We start from the raw sequence: 23,178 nt of genomic DNA, 5'->3' as shown, positions 1-23,178 counted from the left end.
ACGCTAACTAAACCTATACTGGACCATGCAATGTTGTCTGAGAAAATGGCGGGAGCAAAAACCGGCTTTGGTCTATGCAGATCTCTGGCCTCTGATTGGTCAGTGACGCGGATTGCGCAATATCCACGGAGGGGTCAATTCTGGATTTGGAGGTGAGCAAGACTACAAAAAGGAATTTTTGATCAATTCATGATTCATCTAAAAGGGAATTCTGGATCTATGAAAGACTATAAAAGTCATTCAAGATGGGAGTCAAAGAAGGAACGCTCGATCTAAAAGAAACCACTGTGAATCTATAAGTGACTAAGAGATTTCTGGACGCGTATAGTCCTTAAAGAAGCAATGCTGGATCTATACGTGACTACAAAGGGCTTAAACAATTTTTTCATGATTTCTAAGCAACTACAAGATGGAATTCTGGATTTGCAAGTCACTCGAAGAAAGAATTCGTCAGTATGCTAGCATTAGCCGAGGAATTCAAGAGTATGTTAGCATTAGCCAGTTAGCTCAAGTCAGGTTATTATCCTAAGGTCTGCAGTTAAAATGTGTCTGGAGTTTTTTCTTCTCTCTGCATTTTGCAGTTTCATCTTCTTGGTTTGGACCCGTTCTCCCTAAGGACCCAGATGTGAACATCAAGGGCCCTGCATGGAGACATCCCAAAATAACACGAGAACACAACTTTTGCATCAGCTCGCGACGCAGAGGACTTGCTGTTCACACACCAATATTCACGAGGAGGAGGCTACGTCGTTAGCGCGCCGTGTTGAAAAAGTGTCTTCACATTCCACCTGATGCACTCCAACGCAGAGAGCAACCGTGTGTGTGTGTGTGTGTGTGTGTGTGTTTGCATACCACAGTAAAGTCAAATGAAAATTTCATACATGAAAAACGTTATTGATTTTCCTCCCGATTTATAAGTGAAGGAATAAAAATAAAATTGATTAACAAACGTTAAGGCATTACCATGTTCGTGTGAGGAAAAAAAAAAAAAAAAAAGACTCCAAAAACCCCGCGGACATGCTATGCTAAACATACTCACGAAATGCTCAGGAGAACTGCTCTCTGTGTCGCTCTGATTTTTAATCCAGGCTGCCTGGGCCTGATAATTACGACATCACCGTGACAAAGGTCACGTCAATGCGCCGAAGAAGCACCAACACACACACACACACACACCACACACACACGATACCTCCCCCAGGGCTTTCTCCGCTCAACACGGACGCCAAATCAGAGAACAGCCCACGGCAGCAATTCTCGTAAATATTGAGCGGCTTTCAAAGCGTCCCCGAGGTATGCGTTACATTTAGTTGCGGCGGTCGATACGCAATGGTCGCTGAGCTAACCGCTAGCCCTTAGCCCCGGAGGACGCCTTGGGATGGTGTCGTTAATCTAATTAGCATCCGCGGGAAGGTAAACGATGGGGAATTTCTCCGGAGGAACATTTCCGCTTTTATATGCAAGTGGCAAATGAATAACGTCGCAGCAAATCTGGCGTTAGCGTCAATAGACTGCAGTGGCGTCACACCATTCGGCGCGGCTAATTAAAGAGGGATTTCCGTGTGTCGTTTGCCAATTAGTCGCAAACGCTTCAGGTGCGTGGCATGTGTGGCCAATTAAAGCTAATTTCCGAGCGAGGAACTAAAGTACCGGTAATCGTCTGACGAGGAAACGCGTGATTTGATTGGTTAGCGCCGTAATCCAAGGACGTTAAAATGAACATCAGGACACGTCGCTACATCAACTGCATTTTGCTTTTTCTTGGGCTTTTGTCACAAGTTGTGCCTGAAGACGGAGCTGCCTTGACGAAGACGGTTAAACGGGACAAACTGCAAAATGTGGTTTGTTTGACAGAGGGTCTCCCCACCCATCATGATTTGGAAGTTAGGATGGGAGAAGTTCCAGAGACACTTTCATGTGACTGCCAGACAGCAGCACCATGTAAAAGTTTAAAGTCAAGCAGAGCTGCATTGAGTTTCATGTGATGTGCAGATTAGCTTCTGATAAGCAGTTCAGTGAAGTTGTCGACCGGTGAGGGGTATTTACATTCGTCTTACTGATTCATATTTCAAAAACCCAAAGATGTTGTCAATCTAACAGAGCTGCATTGAGTTTTGTTGAATTCACAGATTAGCGGGAGCTAACAGCGCTAGCTCCCGCTAAACTGCAGATTGCGCTTTGCTGGGTGCTGTTGCCAACGGAGTGGCCGCTGTCGGGGGTAATTATGTTGCATGTGCACTTATTCAATTAAGATAATTAAAAATAAGAGTGCTGCATCCACTAGTGAAAATACTTTTGTCCTTTTTTCCGTCCCAAGCCGTTCACCAAACACCTTAGCTCAACCCTGGACGTCAAAAACTGTTGGCATAGCGATAGATGTATACGTACGGTAACGCTTGTGTAATATAGCGAACCCATGTACCGCGATTATTTCCTAGACAGCTCAAACGTGGACAATTTAAAAAAAAAAAAAAAAAAAAAAAACTTGGAAATTTGCCAGTGAAAAGTCATGACTTTTGATTGACAGATAAAACCACCAGTCAGTCATTGATTATTCAGGCCTCGCGCTCCGCTTTTAAATTAAAGTTGGTGGAATGTGCCTGTGCGCCCATATATGGCTGCAAAGTTATTAAAGAAGAGCTCGTCGCAATACTTTAACCCGCATAGTGTATTCAAAAGCACAAAATTGCTCTTTTTGTCAGCTGGGTTTCGCACCCCCCCACACTTCGAAGTCATGTTTATTTACCAGAAATAGATTCCAAGCCGTTAATCGGCCGCCACTCAACTCGCCACTCAGTGGGCGTAATGGCGCCGCCAAGCAACACGTAACCTTCAGCCCGCCAACGCCACCAATTTCACAAGAGGCCTCTGAGGGTTTTTGGGTGAGTGTTTTGCCTGCAGATAAATCCTGCAGACACACGGGAACGCCGAGAGTCACAGTTCGAGCTTGTTCTTTGTCGTAAAGCCACTTTGAGTCGAGTTTATTTACGGTATAACGGCCCGCAATCACGAGAAAAAAAAAAAAAAAAAAAAGAGTCTCGAAGGGCTTCACAGGCCCAAAGTTCACAAAGATCAACGACATCACCTGGTCTACAGACGGCCCCGATACAGGGAAGGAAAAGTCAGGGCGGGGGTGGAAAGGTAGGATGAAAATGAAAAGAAAGACAATTTTGTGGGCTTTTGTGTTCTGCTAATCAACAGGAAGTTGAGACTGGTGTCAGGGGGGGGGGGGGTTCCCCCGAATATATTGATCGAAATTGTCAAAATAAACAACAACAAAAATAAACAAACAAACGGTCAGAAGCGGCAGCCCATCAGGTCAATGTTTGACACGCAACATAATTTCACGCTTCTCCGTCAGGGGCAATTATCTCGACCAGAACCGAATACTTCGATTATCGGGATAAAAGAGGGCTTGGGGGAGGTCTGTGGCAGCCAAAGGGGGAAATAATGACTTCTTTCAAGGTGCCATAAGCTTAAAGAAACATTTAATTAGAAAGTGACGAGCTCGCGCCGCGGTTTTATTTTATTTTTTTTTTCTTCACCGTGGAAGGCACCTCCAAAGACATGCAATCAATGATCCCGAAGAGGCTGCGGCAAAAAAATAATTAGCCGCCCACGACGTTTCGCGTCCCCGCCGAGGAAAGACAAGGAGGCGCTAATGATTTGCATATTCCCAACGCGCTGACAGCGGCCCTGCCAAATTTCACAAGGTTTTGCCATGTGGGCGGCAGGTGCTCGCTGCTGTGACAGTCGACTCAATAAATTACTCGTAATGACTCACGGATGGCATTTTTTTAAGCAAAGGGGGAATTAAAAAAAGAAAAAAAAAACATCTTTTAACATATTATGACACCGCACGTGTTAGCACAAAACGAGGAAGAACTGAGCCCAGCTACAAAAACGTGACTCGGTTGAGCGTTACGTGGTTAATTTATATTATCATGTGACTGAGCTTTGTCAGTTTGTTTGTCAAAAATTGTGTCAAACCTTGATTAGGAAGGCTCGGGTGAAATGAAAATCAAACAGGCCGAGTAAGATTTTTAAAAAAAAAAAAAAAAAACTTAGCTAAAATCAAAAGGTAAGCCAAGACTGGCTTCAGCAAAATAAAACATGGCTGTCTAGGACTGGCTGAAAGGAGATGGTCTGATCAGATAGAAGATATAAGGCTGACGTAGGTTAAAGTCATATAAAGTAAGCCAAGCGCCGATAATATCAAGTCCAAATGAAAATAAATGGATAGAGTGGACTTTTTCAGGCAAAAAAGGGCTCGGTGTGTAGGCTACACGTTAGCATAAGCATAAGAGAGTCGTCAAACAGTCCACTAAGTCAAGCAAAGATAAAGTCGACTAACCTGAAGTTGAAAGGGTAAGAAGTAACAAAGTTCAAATGAAAAAAAAAAAAAAACACACTAGGACAAGATTGGCTAACATAAAACGGTTTTAGAGCAGCTAAAATTATAAACTTGGGTAAAATAAGCACTGGTAGGCTTTGACAGACTACGAGGAAAATCTCAGATCTGCTGGGTGAAACTGAATTATATACGCAAGAGTGGCTGAAATGAGCTACAATAGGCTAAAATAAGTGCACCGCTAAGATAGGCAAATATAAGATAAATACAAGAGCTAGCTTGCACTTTAGGTAGGCTAACTAAGATAAGAAAAGGCACACCAAGCTACATAAAACACGGCTAATCTCTGAGCTACACTGCAGAAGCGGTGAAAATGAGGTAGCATTTAGGAGAGTGTAATGTTAGGGTCGCTCCAACGAGCCTTAAAGCAGAGTTATACGTGGAGGGGGGGGCAGAGGGGACTTCTTTATTTATCGCCTACATAAAAGCTGGAGAGGCGTGAAAAGGTAGTAAGGCGCAAGCTAGAGGACAGGGAGCGCGATAAAACACATGCCACCAACACCACCGTGCCATTCACGCCAATTTCACAGCCGTTCGTTAGGCCACAAAAGCGACATCGCGGCCGCGGTTTTCACGCTAACACAATCTCCCGCTGCCAATTTTATGGCGGAGAGAAAGGAGGCGAAAATTTAAAAAAAAAAAAAAAAAAAAAAAGAAGAGTCTGTTTAGGAGCGAGGACACGAGCAAGTTCCATTGAGGTGAGAAGCTTTGCAGCACCGCTGACAACATTTTATTAGCTAGGCTAAGGGTTAAAGATAAAAGAAAAAAATTAAGCTAAAAAAATAAATGAAGTACGATTAATTAAATTAGATGAGGGGAAAACAGCTCTGGAAAATGTCAAAGCTTGGCGAAAATAGTCGGAACATGATAAGCTTAGTAAATACTAAGCAAAGCTAGGCTAAGCGATGCTCTGTCAAATGTAAATAAAATGAGTTGCATAACATTCTTCAGACCCATAAATAAAAAAACCTCCCATTGTGTTAGGCTAGGACATGCTAAAATATGATTAAATAATGTAATCCTACTATTGTTTGAAGTAGACGGTTACAAAAAGCTAGGCTAAATACAGCTTTGTCAAATGGTTAGGATACATTAGCATCGGATAAACTAGAAACTCCAGAAAAAAAAAAAAAGTGATTTACTGAGGTAAACTTAATAATGCCAAGCCAAACTTGATGCAAGTAGATAAGCAAGCAGCAAAAACATTACAGTTTTACCTTATTTAGTAAAGCTGTAAGCTAATGGACCCCATCTGTCATTTACAAACACTACGAAAAAGTGCATAAGCTCAGCTATCTCTCGCCGCAGGGCGACACTGGTCCAATCGTGGCACCGTTGACACATTTTAACGGCAGCTTTGGGCTCTCCCGTGAGATATTTGCAACATGTCCGTCATCGGCATCGGAGTCGCTAACAGCGCTAACCTCAAAGCTAAGCATTTTTGACGCTGTTGTCACGGGCGTTCCAAGCCTTCCGAGGTTGAGCGTGGGATCGCTCCGTCGTCCTCGCTGGCAGGATTAGCGGCTAATCCGCGGCTCCTGTAAAACTCTCGGCGGGGGCGCAGAACCTGCCGACCACCGTTTGACGCGAGCGAAAAAGGTGCGCTGCCAAATTAAACATTCATACGGCTTAAAAAGGGGCCCGGAAGGCTGGGTTTGGAATCGCTAGCAAGTATTTGAATCCCCGAAACGCTGCCAAAAAAAAAAAAAAAAGAACTTTTTTCAAGAAAATGTTAAGTTTCAGGAATTTGTTTTTGCGTCGCGATTTCATTTTCCATTGACATTGTGCTCCTCGTGTCCACACCTTGACCACCAGGGGGCAATAAAACAGGCAACCGCATAACAAAGAAGATTTTCGCAACCAAGTGACTCAGTAGGCAGCGGAACCCAGAATCCGCCATTGAAACCCTGACTTGACAGCGGGCCTCGCCTGACCCAATCAAACAAATGTCATCAAACGGACGCTGTTGGTTTAAATCTCCGCGAGTGTTTGTTGTTGTAAATGGGCCCGACTCGGCATCAGAAAGTCTCGCGGTGAATTTTCTCGTGCTCGGTGTTTTGCATAACGGCACCTCCACCTTTCCTCTTCCTCCCTTCCGTGCGCCTCCGCCGCTCCTTGTCGTCAATTTGGCGGCGTTCCGAAGGCAGGAGGAGGCTGGCTGATATGACGACTGGAGCGCGGCCATCTTTGCGTCTTCCGTCTGCTGCTGTCCTCCTCCGTGCGCTTTGATCACACACACACATACGTCTCCATAGTGCTGAGAACACTGAATTGTTTATTTTTATTCCCCCAAAACCCAGCCAGAGACTCTCATCTTCCTCTTCAAACCCTAATCCACACTTGAGACCCGACATTCAAGCAATGATCCTGGCTTGAAGCCTTACTTTGAAATGCTAACCCTTGCTTGACGACCTAAATTTGTACTAGTAACTTGAAACTGGACCTGACTTTAAAATGCCAACCGTACATTGAAACCCCAACCCAGCCTCAGAACCCGACTGAAAACCAAACATGAACCCGATTTTGAAACACCGACTTGAAAATCGACACTGAAATCCAACCTTACCCGAAACTTGAAACAAAACCAAGACTTCAAAAGTCCGACTTTGAAACCGTAACGCTGTCTCGAAAGCTTACGGTTAAACCCTGAATTGACACCTTAACCTCTGCAGAACTCCTTTCAACGAGATCCAAATGATTATTTTGATTCCTCGTGACCACTTAAGCATGGTCATCTTGTTCTTGAAACCTGAATTCAAACCCTTGACCTTAAAACACATAACCAGCTGAAAGCCTCTATCCGATAAGCCCTTCTCAAAACCGTACTTATCAGTTTGTCTGCCTAGCGTAGTTGTGAGGTTGACTTTGTTGACCTGATCGTTATTTCCGCGCAACTGCGCTTGTTATGTTCCTCCGGCCCTCAACCGGCCTCACCTCCGGCGACCGTAAAGGTCGACGACGTGGCCGATCCCTCGCGCCGCTCGCCATCTCCTCCGCTAACAATCTCCTGAGCAGAGAGTTCAAACAAGAAGCCTGGCGACGACATTGAAAGGGAAGCAAATTCCCCCTCAAGCAGAACAGAAAATTGAGCAGGATGATTTTGGGATTGTCGCAGAGAAAGATTTGCGGCAGAAATCCTGGCTGGCTCGCCCTCTGCCTTGCTCGCTTACGTCTTTTCCCCCGGCAATGACTCGGGACCGGAATCTGTTGGCTTACTTTTAAGAGGCGGCTGCCAGCTAGTTCTTGTGTTGGTTTGTTCAATTGGAATTTACGCACAGGCTGTTTGTCTTTACACGACAAATCGCACCGACTACTTCAATCTCCTGCCACCCGATGTCGGTGCCGGAAACCTTCACTTGGACTCCTAACCCTCCCTTGAAACTCCAAAATGGCTTCACACTCGAATTTTAAAATATGTTGAAGTACTTTGAACCCAAAGCCCATCTTGAAAACTTCCACTGCGGTTTGAAACCCAACTTTGAAAACATAATTCTTGCTCAAAAACCTTCTTTAAACCCTCCGTTCAAAACCGTAACACTCGTCGAAACCCTAGACCCATCTTGAAAACGTAATTTGGGACCAGAATTTGCCTAATTTGAAGGCTTGCTTGAAAAATGATTCCTCATTTGAATCCCTCATTTAAAACGGTACCCCTTGTTTAAAACCACGACCCGAGTTTCAAATCCGACCTCCGGTCAACACTTCGGTTTGAGGTCTCGGCACTTTGCGGCCTTTGAGCGACGATGCCGCTTCCCCGCGGCGCTCGAAATCCGAGGTGATAAATGTTTAAGGGCCGGTCTTGTTTGCAAATGTCTTCGTTTAGATCAACGACATCGTAAACCTCCGCCGGCAGATTATGACTAACGACGCCGCTCGAGCGCCTTATTGTTCCCTCGGCCATTCAATCATTCATCGGCGGAAAATGAGCGCCGGGGAAGAAAACGTCCGATTGTGCGCGGCTGCCGGCTTCAAACGAAAACAGGTGGATCACAATCAAACGCTTCCTGGAGCGGGTTTAAATGTTTGCACAAAGCTCCTCCAAAAGAAATCGCTGCACTACAAGCTGAAAAGCCGTCGTTTGCTCCCAGTGGCGCTGGCGCCGCTGCTTGGATTCCAAAGCGCAAATTTTGATTAGCAACGAGTTGCTCGAAAGTACAAGATGGGGAGACTCTGCGGGAGATTTTTTTATTTATTTATTTTTTTATTTTTTTAAACACAGGAAGTTGACATGTTTGATCGTGCGCTTGTGAACTAATTGATTTTTTTTTTAAATCATTTTTGGCTGCGCATCTGTCTAGCGTACTTGGTTCAAATTTGTTTGCAACTGCACTAAATCTCAAGTTGTAGTTTGTTTATGAAGGACCCGGAGGAAAAGTAGACGATGAGACTAAAACAACCACGTCAAACCAAAATGAAAGACTCTTTTCTTTCCAGGATCCGCTTCTTGAGAATTTTTGTGCCTCTGCAGATGATAGACAAGCCTCCCGAATTTCATTTTGCTAAGTTAAACTGCCTTTGGGGCCTGCTTGTTTTTGTTTGTTTGTTTGTTTGTTTTTTTAAATCTAAGGCCGTAGCAAGCCAAAATGGCAGCTTCAGACCAACATGGCTGACTTCCTGTTTCGATCCAAGCCTAGCTTCTTGAGACTTTTCGGAGGGCTTACTCATGATAGACACGATCGGACACCTGGGTCTGAATTTTGACCCGATGTCCATTTCGAGGTAAAACCACGGACGTCCTGTAAAAGTTCTGTCGCAGTCTCGCGAGACAAGAAGAAAGAGAAAATCTATCCAAAAGTGCTAGAAGAGAAGCAATCAATGGGATTGAGTCGAAAAGAAGATGGGGGCGAGTCTTCGGGAGGAATTTTCAGATTTTTTTTTTTTTTTTTTTGGGGCAGCAGGCAAGATCACGCAGCTGAGCGCCCCCCCCCGGGGGTGGGGGGGGGAAGGCTCATCTGGCCTCCACCTACCGGGTGACGCAACCCACTTCCACGGCGGAGTCAGGCGCTGAAAATGAGATCCGACGCTGTGCTCAACCACGGCGTCTTCTCCATTTTCATTGGTTTTGCTCGGTTCGCCCTGTTTAATGTTCACACGTGTTAACGGCGAAACAACTGATTAACATTTCATACATATATTCAGAATATTTGAAAAAGACAAGCTGAGGAAACTTAAGTGGATGTGAAGCAACGTGAAAACAAGCTGAAGTCTGGCCACGCCAACTTTCAAAGCAGAACCGTGACTTGAAACCCACATTTGGAAGCTTAACCCTTATCGAAGCGTCTCTTGCAAACCGTCGGAACCGTGGTCTTGACTTGAGGCCCCACTTTGAACGCCTAAGTGTCTGAACTTAAGCCTCACTTTGAGAGCCTAACCGTAACACGCAACTCTAATTTGAAACCCGATCCATTGTTTAAAACCATAAGCCGTGTTCTCTAACACTCCCCCTGGCTTTAACCCTCAGTTTGAAAACCTGAAGCTGCCTTGAAATCCTCATTTGAACCCTAACTGTTGCTCGAAACTTGGCTTTGAAAGCCTTAAAATCCCAACCCTGGCTGGAAAGCCCAACTTCAAGACCTAACCCTGATTTCAAACCTTAACCTTTACTTGTAAACGTTCATTTGGAACCCTAACCCCAGCTCGAAAGCTCGGGTTGAAGCTTGATTCGATATCCGGCTTGGAAGAGTCCATGTCCTTGTACACGCTGTGCCAACGGACAACTTTAGCATACTAGTTGGACAAGCATATTTTACTAGTAAGGCCAAAAGTATCAACTAGTAGATGACTGGATGCCGCTAGTAACATTATAATATTCTACTAGCTAACATCTCGCACTTTACTGATAGTACCAGTACTGTGCAGATGGTAATTAGTGCACAGCTGTGTCTCATTAGTAACATCTAGTTGTTGTACTTACTAGTGAGACACTGTCATTCTACCAATACACTGAACAGTCTTACTAGAACACGGACCTGACGTTGAAGAAAACGCTTCCGCCACTGGACTGAAACGGCAAAGAGGAAAATGACCCGAGCTACGTTTGGACGCCCTTGAAAGAAAAACAGCCGCCCCTGCGCAGGGTTTCCGCCGGGCCCCCGGAGCCTTTGGCGTGGCGTGCGTTTGTGCTCGCTGACAGATGTGAACCGTTTTTTTGGCCGACGACGCCACGTGCCGATTATTTGCGCCTTCCCGCGTCCGGGCTGACGCACGGGACGGCTCTCGCTCTTTGGTCTGTTTTACGGTGAGTCTACAAACTTTGCTGCCGTGCTAGGGGCCAAATGGCTGCATCAAACCAAAACGGCAGAGTCGAGCCGAGCCCCTCCCAACAAAACTTACAGGCTAAAATCGACACGGTATCACGTAGTCTGACGTTTGTGGTCCTTGGTCAGAAAAAAAGCAAAACTGGGACAAAACCAGATTGATTATCTTTTTGCGATAGACACATCCAGTCGATTATATTCTAGGTCAGGGCTCAGCAGGGCTACTTCGTGAGCACCGATCGTACGAAGGGCTACGTGACCCGTTTGCGGCAAATTTCAAACTCAGTTCATTACACGTAATTTAATTTATTGTAGTAAATGACATTACAGGTATTTCAAAATTGCAATTCACGTGAGCGAGTCAGATTCAGAATTTAAAGCACAAATAATCGTAACAATTTGTGGCCTATGGTATTTTTAGAACATACCTCGCGGGGGCCTTATATGGTCCTCGCGGGCTACCATTCGCCCGCGGGCACCGCGTTGGTGACCCCTGTTCTAGATGGTGTAGTATCACATCGCAAAGGATTTCAAGCCGAAACTCGACTGGCATTCACACCTGGACAATCACCCGGCCGTCTCTCAAACAACCTGAAATGGCCACTTCAAAACCAAATGGCTGACTTCCTGTGTGGCTTTTTCGCACGTGTTCAGTGTGTGCAACGCGAGGAAGAAATTCAAAATGCGCTGGTCGACCGACACGATTGAGTTTGCTCTCAAATTAAGATGAGAGGACACGAAATGGCGAGCGAGCAGACGAGAATGTTCCGCGAAGAGGCCCGCCAGGACTCACCGAATCCGGACGCTCGTCTCCCCCCGCTTTACTTTGACGTCCGGCCAACGGGGGCGACGGGCAGCTGATTCTTTCTCGGCGCGGGACTGAGGTTCAGCCATGCGCTCCGTGAAAATGTCAAAGGAGGGATCGCTGTTCTCGAGCGAGCGCCGTGCGGCTCCGACATGAACGTTCTGCTTTGAGATGGGAAAACACACACAAACACAAAAAGTACTTTAGTAAAGATTCATTTCAAGCCAAAATATTCAATAAAAAGTGCCCCTAAATGAACTACAATCATACAGTTCTAAAATATTACATTATCAAATCAAATTGTACTGAAATGTACTCTACTGGATACATCATTTTGGGAAAAAAAAAAAAAAAAAAAAAAGTTTAAGGCTCTGTAACATTTATGCAGTTTGAACATTAAATTCAGTGATTCTTTCACATACCACTAGAGGGCAGCAGCGTACACCGAGTACATCCGCCGTCAAGCAGTGGTGCGTCACCTAATGACGCAAATGTTTTATGACTGTCGTACCTTACGACATTTCGAAATCATTCTTAAACTATTTTGCTAAACGATTCCCATTATAAATGGAAAAAATGAAAAATAAATGTTAAGCATCTCATTGAACGGCTTTTCAGCCATTAAAAAAAAAAAAAAAAAAATTTTCAAAATTGAAAGTTTTTCCCGTTACAAAGGACGTGCATTGGACGTGTAAGTTCAGAAAGGTGAGGCGGACGCGCTAACCGTTTGAACGCGGGCTCCCTCCAAGTTTTGGAGGGTGGTTGGATCCAATAACAGCTCACTTCAGCATGTTAGCTGCCGATGCTAATGCTAATGCTAATGTGCCCCTTGCGATTGAACGACACGAAGTTTCCACCCCCGAGTGACCAAGGCACGTTGGACAACCGCACTCCGCCGCCGTGGATCACTCATTCTAATTAGCAGGCTAGCAACAGCGATCAATAGCAGCGAGGGCTAATTAACCCCCGATGTTGTCCACGAGGCCCTGGGGGAGAAGAGCGGGTTGAATTTAAATTGATTGAGATTTACCCTCAGTGGTCGGCTAATTGCGGCAAGGGGGGCGGGTCAAGTGACAGCGTCGGGAATCGATAGCGTTCACGCCCAATAAGAAACACGGGAAAATGGTTCGGTTTTGAAGTTCACGAGGGGGCCACGATGGGGGATGGAGGGGCGGTGGGGGCTCATATTTTGATTTATGCGCAAGTGCCTTGCGGTGTCAAAGTGGTTGTTAGTCTCTGCCGCTGTTCATAAAATATCCATTTCCTTCCGTCGCTTGAGCACGGCAGCCGGAACTTTCCTGGCGTCGGCCCGCTCATCTCGGGGGAATCCCCACAGCTTCTCGAAGCCATTTAAAAAAAAAAAAAATGACAGAACAGGATTTGGTATTTAAGGGGTAACATTAAAAAATTGTCATTATTGTCCGAGTGATCGAGGAAGTATTGTCAAAAGTTGAATTTGTATTTGCATTGGCTAGTATAACAATGTCATTTTTTTAAAATTACTTTATTAATGAAATGATTATTTACGTTTGGATCTCCAACATTAGCATTAACAGCCAATACCAATAAAATATATAGATATTCTAAAAATTGTTTTTTTAAATTTCATTAGTAGTAGTATACAAAAACTTAAATCTTAAAATGGTTACATGAATTTCTATTTTTTGACAGCAGGAATAAAAAAAATGTTAATCATAAAAAAATGTTTGCATTCATGTATTATTTCTATTTAGGATTTTAATCATTGTAAATATTTACAGTACAGTATTTTCAAATTGCCTGTCATCAAAAATTCATGAAAACAATACAATATAAAATATTTTAAAATAAAACTGAGTAAAAAAAAATATTCTTACATTTTTCTATTATTGATTTTATATTGCACTTTTCTAAAAAAAAAAAAAAATTCCAGAAGCGAAAGCATTTTGAAGAGGGGAAAAAAAACTTTTACATATTTTGTATTAACACTTTACGTAATTCTTTTTAATGAAAGACAAACTGACAAAAATGTAAACATCGCTATACGCAGAAACTCACGCAGATGAAAAACGTCCTTGGCAGATGTATAAAAAAAAAAAAGAAGATAGCGCAACATAAATGTTTCATCTTTTGTACTCTGCGTATGTAGATTGACTCCGAGGCCACTCACGTTTATTATTTAAATTGCGTCCTCGCAAGTTGGGCAGCGCAGACCAACTGGACCAGAATCCATTCGGGGGATTTGCGCTGGCGGCATCTTGAAAAGGGAATAACTAATTGTTAAATCGGCGCGTGGCGGGACGCTAATAGCGAGGAAGCTTTGTTTACAGTCATTTATGTCCGGCCCGCGGGCCCCCCGCCCGCATCGGCGCCGCTCGTCCCGGCCGGTCGGGGAAATCGGGCCCGCAAATGAATAAAACATGGCGGCCATTTCATTTCAGCCGTCGTAATGAGGCACTTTGGCACCACCGGCGGGGAGAGCCAAGTGCGGCGTGGCGTGGCGTGCCGTTAAAAGCGCCACGTGACCTTCGCAAATTGAGCGAAAGATCGGCGGAAACTTTTTTTTTTTTTTTTTGCTTTCGCATAACAAACAAATGCTTTTCTCGCTTCACTAGTTCCGTTGGTAGCGAAGCATGCTAATCGTGTAAATAGCGTTCAAAGTTTGGGAAGGAAGACGACAGAAGTCCACTAAGCGGCACAACGCCTCCGTTTGACTTGCGAGTTATTTTCACAGAGCTGTATGGTACCCGCTGGGATGATACGGTACTACACGCTTTGGTAAGGTATAATACCGTATGCTTCACTTCCAATCCTCAATATGTGCAGAACACGCAAGGCTAAAATAATGCTCAAAATGTACTTCATGAACACATCCTGAATGAAATAGCACGTAAAGAAGGCAACAGTTTGTGCTTGACGATTTCCCCCTTTCACACGCCAAACAAATTGCTCACGCTCCACTGAGGCGCTTTTTAATGAAGCATGCTAATCATGTAATAGCTCGTCCATCACACCGCTCAACGTTTTGGAGAGAAGACAACATCAGTTAATTAAGAAGCCGTCCCGTGTTTGCATTTTCTGCTCTTATTGGAGACTTGTGGAGATTATGAGCCGGACACATTCAGCCGTGGACTGGAATACTCAAGACAAGAGTCGCACCTGCTCAGTAACCTGCAGTAGTCATTTTCCCCAAAGGGGATAAAGGATGCACGCTTTTGAGTATTGATATATTGTCCGTCTACATGTGTTGCTTCAACATTTATGTCCAAATAGCCATCGCTTGGTGGTTTAGATCATGCTATTTTTGTTAGCCAGTCTATGGTCTTTTGCATTGTGTTAGCATTAAAATAAGATATTTGGTACCTGGTCAAATACGCCACAAAAGCAGTTTGGATAATATTTTTAGTTTTGACAAACTGATATTAATTTTCTAAACTCCTATTTGTTTTCAAGGTGACAGGCCTTGCGGTAGCTCGTACCTCGAAAACCTTTAAGGTTGTGTCACCTGTCAGTTGAGATCATGCTGTATTTTGTAATGTATTTTCACTCTCCAAGGTTGCACTTCATCACCTTGTATACAAGCTTTTTTACGTCACATGTTTTACTCCAAACAGCAGTGAATTTATTTTTGCACTTGCATGACATTTAAAACATTTTAAAAGATGAGCCAATGTGATCTTTTCATCAAGATCAAATTTGTGTAGCCAACTGCTAAAACAATACAAACCAATTGAATGAAATTGATAGAATATTGGCTGTCTGTAATGGCAGAGCAGCCTGGTGTGTTAGCATTAGCATCAGTGCTAGCAGAACGGTTTACAGTTTTGTGCAGTACATGATCTGACAATCCAGCAAAACATATACATGCCGATTCTCTTATAATTATCATTAGCGCGAAAGCCACTGTGTAGAGTTAGTTTTACAGCACTAGTACAGAGCGGTTGTAGTGTTTGCACTTGGTGAGCAATATTACTTCCTGGGTCATGAGGGGGTCATTACGAATGGATGAATGATGGCGCCATTCACTACGATTACTAACAGCGACTTTAATCTGCAGCAGTGCACTTTTTTTTTTTTAAATCCCATTTATATTTTTGGGAACTCTTGCAAAAAAAAAAAAAAAAAAAAATTGCCAGCGTCCCATTGAAATTCAGTCGGCGTTCCGGCAGCATCGAGCCCCGCCGCGTTTTACAATTGCCGTCTAATGAGGCGGGAGAAGAAGAAATATTATGTCGGGAAAAAGACCTTAACGTTATTCAATGAGCAGTCTCAACATTCAAAGATTTTTTTATTTTTTGGGGGGGGGGGGGGTCGCAGCTTCAGGCTGACAGGACGGAGACGGGAAAATGAGCATTAAAGGGGAAGGTTGAAGCGTTTGGGGGAGCTGAAGAGACCTCAGATCAGCGAGCGCCCATTGACGTCAGGAAAAGCGGGCGGAGCACTTAGCATTAGCATTAGCATGTATTACGGTTCAGAGTCGTGAGCATCGCTTGTAAGCTACAAATGATTAGTTCAAGCAAGATACGTGCTGTTAACGTTTGCACTAAGCACTGATAAGATTTGCTTCAGACGTAACTTTAAAATTAGCATTTTAAACCCAACATTTTGCCAAAAATGAGCTCTGATAGTTTAAAGTTTGGCGACCTGTTCAGCTAGGATCAAATTTAGCATTAGCATCAGCGCTAGCCATGCTAACGTCCAACTATTCAGCTCCTTCAAACTTTATTTTAATCCGATAAAAGACCCAAATCAAGCATTATTTCACATTCACCGGCAATTTCCACATTTTATTCACCATTCAAATCATACAGCAATGATTCCGTTTTTCTGTCGAATAAAATCCAAAGTTAGCTGCGTTAGCACTGAGCCCTCCACAATTTAGCTTGTGGTTGTTATTTCAGGTCAACTTTTTGTATTTGTGGACGTCGTTTTTCGCCCGTCCGAAGCTCGCGTTGACGGATTGCCAGCGTTTTACTCACCGAGTTTCCACATTTGGTGAGCCTTGAGCTTCTTTCTCTTTAATGACCTTCTGAGTGTGACTGACGACGTCCATTTTCATGATCTCCCCCCTAAATACGAGGCGACCACTCGCCCCATCCCCCCCCCCCCCCCCCCCGTCGCCCGCCGGTTCCCCTTTCCGGGCGGTTGTGATTTTAATCTCCACTTGACACCCGCTCATCCGTTTAATCCAAACAGCTGCTGGCGAGCAAACAATTTCCTGCGCCGCGCGCCATTAATTGGACGTAATTACAAAAAGCGTTCTCTAAAAAAAAAAAAAAAAAAAAAACACGCTGCTGTTTGTTTTCCATGTCTGCAAGTCTTTTTTTTTTTTTTTAGTAATCGATGTTATTTTATTTTTATTCTTGCTGTAGTTGCCGGAGCTCAGACTGAATGGATGGCGACATACTGCCCTCAAGTGGCCAACCCCTGAACTGATCCGTATGGTTCCTTTTCCTGCACTGCTTTCGCGAAAGAGGACGGGGGGGGGGGGGGTGTCTGAGTCCCCGTGAAGACAACATCAGCCAAGATGGATGGCTCCATGTATTGAACGAGACATGAACAATCTCACAGTTGTTCTGTGTGTGTCTCTGTTGGGGCCACAAACAATTTCAGACTGTCCCTGAAGGCAACACCGGCGTAGCCGGATCGATGGATTTATGGACACTTGGAACGATGTCGCAGTTGTCTTATGAAAAATAAAGTGTCCTTGACGGCCACATAGATCTTTGAAGTAAACATCTAAAGATGTGAAGCGATTCTGCAGTTGTTGCGAGGGAAAAATAATTCAATCGCAATACACTCGGGTGAGCAAATGTCATCTTGTTGCTACGTCAAACATGAAAACGAGATGATCGCGACGATGGTCTTTTGGGCCTTTGGCGTACCCGCAAAAGTCTCCTGCTCAGCCGATCCACAGGGAGCGCGTTTAGCCTCCGCCGTGGCTAACGGCTATCCGGCGCGAGCGGAATTGTGACGGTCCGCCGGCGGTCACTTGTTGACGTTGGCGGCCACGTCCTTCTCCAGACTCTGAGCGAAGCGGTGGTTGAGGAAGAGGAGCTGGCCGTGGGGAAGGAGACGACTCAGCAAAACGTCCACGCGGCTGCCCTTCAGCAACACCTGGGAAACAAATATTTTTTGGTTTTGTTGCATTCAAAGTACAACAGAAAACGAAATTGCAACGCGCCACAGAAACTCGCACAACGAATACAAAAATAAGCTTGCGTCGCGTAAGGCAAGTTTCTGACTCAAAAGTCGACAAAACCAAATGCACCGCTCCAGCCCGTGGCTGGAGTTGAAAGTCGGGGGCTTTTTTTATGTGACGTTTGTCATTCAGTGCACCGGTGCCGCTTATCCTCACAAGGGTCGCAGGATTCTTTCTACGTTCATAACATAGTCTTAGTGTCAGTTCTTAAAACCAAAATGAACTGCCTAAAGTTTTTCCTTCTCCAGCGATGCCTTGGTTCTCGACCACAATCCGTTCCAGACAGCGGTTCGAGGAGTGATGTGTTCGAAAACCGAATCGATGTTTCCCATTACGATGAATGGAAAAAGAAATAATGCGTTCCAAGCGTAACAAAAAAAATTGGCTTCTTTAAGCCTGTTTTCGGCTCTTCCTGATAATAAACCTCATAGTAGAAATACATGTATTGTTTAAATACTTTATACGATAAAATAATTTGCTTAAAATGTATGCTTTAGTAGCAGAGTACGCTAGCCTGGGAGTGCATTGGCGTATCTGTAGCGATTTGGCCCCCAGCCTTGTAAACTTTTTTTTATGAACAAAAGTGCAAAATAACCTTAAACAGGCAACTTGGCTTCTTTGGAGCCATGATTGGGGGTTAGTCGTCCTCCTTAAGACGGAAAACAACCGTCACTACCGGGACACGTCTGTGTACAGAGGCTGCGTCATACATAATAACAAAAGTGCGCTCGTTCCGCCGCGCGGGTTACGTCACGTCAGGTTTTTTTTTTTTTTTTTTTTTTTTTTTTGGGGGGGGGGCGTTCAGATTGACAATAACAAAACACGTCGTGGGTGGGTCAACTGGTCTGGCCGCGCGCAATACGGGGGCGTTCGAGTACCGATTTTCGCAGAAAAAAAATCTTGGGATTTTTGTTCGAAAACCAATTGTATCGAAAATGGGGACTTCGAGAACCGCTCTCCTACCGCAAAGTGATACAACATCGCCATCTACTGGGATGTATTATTCATTACAGAGGTTAATAAATCTGAATTTGGCAGCCCAACCGGCGCGGAAGATCAACTTTCACACCGACCCGTTGAGAAACGTACTTATGCGTCGATGGGAGTTTGATTCCGTTTGACGGCTACAGAGTTAGAGTTAAACGCGACGACTTCTCTGACGATAAGCGCCACCTCGACAGCAGGCGTCAAAACGACGCCCCGAGTGTGGCCTCGGGCTTCCTCGTCACCTCGCTGCCCGGTGCCAACATGTGGAGGCGGTCCAGGCAGCGCCCGGCCAAGTTCCGCAGCGTCGCCTCGGCCAACATCGGGTTCTCGTGGGGCTCGCACAGCAAGACCAGGGCCAACGAGTTGACGGCCAGCCAAAAGGCGCTGACCTCCCGCCAGAAGGGGTCCCCGTCGCGCAGCCTCAGCACCCCGCCGTCGGCCTCCTGCAGGGCGAGGGCTTCCTCGCCGGGCGGCGTCTCGCCCGGGGGCCGCCCCGAGGCTTCCCGGCGCAGCGAGACGGCGCTTTGGACCTGCCTGGTACCGACAAAATGCCAAAAATTGCCTGCGTGAGTTCACGAATTGCCGGTTCGGAAAAAAAAAAAAAAAAAAAAAAAATGAAGCCAAATGAAATTCAGAAATATCATTTGACGGATTGGCAGTGCGTTGCAGCATATTTGACCAATCTAAAGATATGACATCAGTGGCTGTGAGCCTGAGAAGGGAAAATAATAACAAGACAAAAGAGTGGGGGGGAAATCCCTTATATATTTAACAATACATAAATATGTGATATATATATATATATATTTACATATATTTTAAAGAATCAAAATAAGACATAGTCAATTAACACTATATTATTTACAATAATATTGCAAAAAGTAATTGCAGTTATTCATAGGACTGTATACTGGCTAAAGTAATATTTTAAAAATTACCATCTATCATTAAGAAAATAATGTCTAAAACAGGGATTCAAAACATTGCACAAAAAGGGCACATGAAGGTACGACAATAAATTACATAATTGTGTAATTATATTTAAATACCAAACGATAGCAATACTAATCTGTAGGTAAAAATATTACATCTTAGATACTCATATTGACTGAATTTATTTTTGAAAATTTATACAAAAAATATATTATACAAGTACCAAACAATAGCAATACTAATCTGTACGTAGAAATATTACATTAAAGATAGAGAGATGGACAGAGATAGATACTCATATTGATTGAAATTATTTTTGAAAATGTATCCAAAAAAAATGTATATTTTACAAGTACCAAACAATAGCAATACTAATCTGCACGTAGAAATATTACATTAAAAATAGATTAGATAGATAGCTAGATACTCATGTTGATTGAATTTATTTTTGAAAATGTATCCAAAAAAATGTATATTTTACAAGTACCAAAAAATAGCAATACTAATCTGCACGTAGAAATGTTACATTAAAAATAGATTAGATAGTTAGATAGATACTCATGTTGATTGAATTTATTTTTGAAAATGTATCCAAAATGATATATATATATATATATGTATATAATACAAGTAGCTTGGAAACGTTGAAAATCATTCTGAATAATATCGTGCCTGAAAATACGAAGTGAAAAATGAAGGCCATATGTGGAATGACTTGACGGGTGCAATTTTGACGTACCGGGCCACCACAGCGATCTTCTCGGCCGCCAACAGTCGCCTCTCCCCGGCGTCGAGCCGCTGCTGCTGCTGCTGCTGCTCGCCCCGGAAGAGCGCCTCGTCCGCGCCGAAGACGCGCGAGTACAGCACCCTGCACTCCCCGGACGAGAGCGCGCCGATCGGGCACACGGTGTGGATGACGAACGCCAGCACCATCGCGACGACGAACGACGACGACGACGACGACGACGGCCGCCGCGAACAAAAACGCAAACGGACGGCGACTCGCTTCCGGCTTTCTCGACCACGTGACCGGTCGGGACGTCGGCTGCCGCTTTACCTCGCAACAGCCAGCAGATGGCACTCGCGTATCACGTCGACGATTTTGATTGTCGGACATCAGAAATGTTGCATTACACGTTGAATCAAAGAAATACCTGTCATCGGAATTCGAGCGCCTTTTCAGTCGCTTCAGTGCTATTAATCTTACACTAAAACAAATCATTTGAATTCACCTCGTTCCAACGTGCATCGCATGTGTATGATTACGTAACATTTGATTGATTATTTTCAAGTGGCGAAATATGAGTTCACCACATTTTAATGGCGTATCCGATCAGATTTTGTACTTTTCCCAGTGCAATGCTCTTGCTGCTCATCAGAAAATGTCAATTTTATCTGCAATATTTAATGATGAACTTTAGTCAAGAGGACATTTGGAATTTTAAAGTATAAAACATTAACAAATTACAATTATCAAACGCCTTTGCCATACATTTCATTCCAATTGAATCATCATTTATTAATATTCATCATCGTAATAGTAACAATAATAGTGAAATATGAAAAACAGATACAACACAATAAAGAGAATGAAATAAAAGGGAAGAAAGAGTTCAAGCATCTTGTCCGTACGCTTTCACTTGGTATGAAAACGCGTCTCACGCACAATCTTCATCTTCATGACGTTATTTTGTCCCGCACGCAAATATTACAATTTGCAAGCGATCAGATGGTCGAATTGTTTCCTGTGCGACGTTTTAAACATTTTTTTGCGCGCGAAGGCCCCGAGAAAGGCGCGATCCGGCTTCGTCGAGGTGGCCTCGGATCATCCGCCGTTGACCTCTGCGGACGTCGAGAAAAAGCAGCAAATAAACGGCGACGTCGGTTCCGAGGTCGGGCGGGAGGGAAAAAAAATGGACGGTACCTCCGTTCGTTCATCCGAGACTGAAGACTTCAGCTCCGGACCTTCGTCTTGAAATGTCCAATTTGTGTGTTTCCTCTGACAGAACTTGATTTTGTTTTTATTCGTTTCTTTTGAGCGCCTCTCGGCCCAGTTGTAGATGACATCAGCGGTGATGTCATCAAAAAGCTGTGTGACATAGAGCAACACAGCCCTTCCAAAATGTATGAATTAAGATGAATTTGGGTCAGTGATGAGCAATAACTCTAACCTGTCTGATTTTTGCTAAAGTTATATATTTTACAATCACTAATTTTTCATTTCATTTAGATTTTTTTTTTGTTGTTGTGTGTATCCCTGTCTTTTAAATGCTCCATTTATCCAATTTCTTTGCCGCTTATCCTCACGAGGGTCGCAGGGAGTGCCGGAGCCCATCCCGGCTGTCAACGGGCAGGAGGCGGGGCACACCCTAAACCGGTCGCCAGCCAATCGCAGGCCACATGGAGACAAACTTACGGGCGTGTTTGAGTGTCCAATGAATGTCGCATGTTTTTGGGATGTGGGAGGGAACCGGAGTGCCCACCCGGAGAAAAGCCGCGCAGGCACGGGGAGAACACGCAAACTCCACACAAGGCGGGGCCGGGATCGAACTCGGGACCTCAGAACTGTGAGGCCACACTTTCCAGCTGAACTACCGTGTCGCCTTCTTTGCAATGATATCTGATTAATTTTGCATTAGTCCATTTATTTTTTGTTTATATATGTCATAGATTTTGCATAATCCTAGGTTGTAGTTTTTTTTTTTATTAAATTTCACCCCCCCCCCTTTTTTTTTTTTTTAGTTTATGCCATTTTGTTCCCCATCATGCTTGGAGAGGCTACACAATTACTGAAAATTGTTTAAATAAATCAAATGTAGTCATTTATTTTTAATTTTTGTATTTTTAACCATGCATATTGTTTTTTTAAACGTCATTAAATAGCAGTTATTCAAAGATCTTATGATTCACATCAAATTTTGGGAGATGGGAAGATAAATCAAATGTAGTCATTTATTTTTTATTTTTAATTATGCATATTGTTTTTTTTTTAATCATTAAGTAGCATTTATTTAAAGATCTGATGTGTCACATGAAATTTTGGGAGACAGGCAGATAATTCAAATATCATCAGATGTACTTGAAATGTATTAAAACATGTCATTCTAAGATTTTACATAGATATTAGTAAGATATTATTAATATAAGCTATTACAATTGTTTTTTTTTTTGTTTGATTTTGCATAATTATGCCCAACCTCTTGAGTTTCTCAACAAGTGACACCATTTCATTAGATAATATTTGCAATTTATTTGAAAAACAAAAATTGTAAATAGTTACTGTTGCTTGTTCGGTTGCACTGGCAGATTTTCCCTCTTTTTTCTTTTTTTTTTTAAAAATGTTTTTTCTTGAATGGCTTATTTCAAAAGCGTTGCGTGCGCGTGCCTCCGCCTCACGCGCAACGTGAGAAGAGCCAACGGCGTCGGCCACTCTTCCCACGCCCCCCCGAGGCTCACATGTCGCCAACACGTGACTTCCCGCTCAACTCGGGTCAGGACACGAGAGTGGAATGTGCGCACGCGGCCTCGCCCGAGCGGCCGACTCGCCGACGGTGCCTTTGAGTCACAGAACGGAAGGCGAGCACATGTGGCAGGAAAATACTTT

At 43.9% G+C, this 23,178-nt stretch overlaps 2 protein-coding genes across 12 annotated transcripts in view; both read right to left on the bottom strand.

Moving 5' to 3' along the window:
- Positions 1-16,818, bottom strand: part of gfra4a (GDNF family receptor alpha 4a) — a 91,159-nt gene extending 74,341 nt beyond the window's left edge. For 7 of the 9 annotated variants that reach the window (XM_061843452.1, XM_061843451.1, XM_061843443.1 and 4 more), the window contains exons 1-2: positions 16,432-16,818; positions 11,462-11,637 (exon numbers count right to left, since the gene is read on the bottom strand). The gene's annotated coding sequence lies outside the window, so the exon portion shown is untranslated. Of the gene's footprint in view, positions 1-11,461; positions 11,638-13,622; positions 13,709-16,431 lie in introns of those variants that run through there. The other 2 variants (XM_061843444.1, XM_061843449.1) reach the window with 2 other exon arrangements.
- Positions 16,819-16,844: 26 nt separating this feature from the next.
- ap5s1 (adaptor related protein complex 5 subunit sigma 1) lies at positions 16,845-20,589 on the bottom strand. 3 transcript variants are annotated; one of them, XM_061843456.1, is made up of 3 exons: positions 20,314-20,588; positions 19,031-19,175; positions 16,845-17,569 (listed from the first exon to the last, which is right to left on the bottom strand). In XM_061843456.1, exons 1-3 carry the CDS (start codon positions 20,505-20,507, stop codon positions 17,441-17,443), a joined length of 468 nt encoding a protein of 155 aa, XP_061699440.1. In that variant the 5' UTR covers positions 20,508-20,588; the 3' UTR covers positions 16,845-17,440. The 3 variants fall into 3 exon arrangements, with proteins under 3 accessions (XP_061699440.1, XP_061699438.1, XP_061699439.1); XM_061843454.1 differs by having other exon boundaries at positions 16,848-17,569; positions 18,884-19,175; XM_061843455.1 differs by having other exon boundaries at positions 17,434-17,569; positions 18,828-19,175; positions 20,314-20,589.
- Positions 20,590-23,178: the final 2,589 nt, after the last annotated feature.

Source organism: Syngnathoides biaculeatus, chromosome 15 (genome assembly GCF_019802595.1).
Source record: "Syngnathoides biaculeatus isolate LvHL_M chromosome 15, ASM1980259v1, whole genome shotgun sequence".
NCBI classification, from domain to species: domain Eukaryota; kingdom Metazoa; phylum Chordata; class Actinopteri; order Syngnathiformes; family Syngnathidae; genus Syngnathoides; species Syngnathoides biaculeatus.
This window is presented reverse-complemented; position numbering and strand designations above follow the sequence as displayed.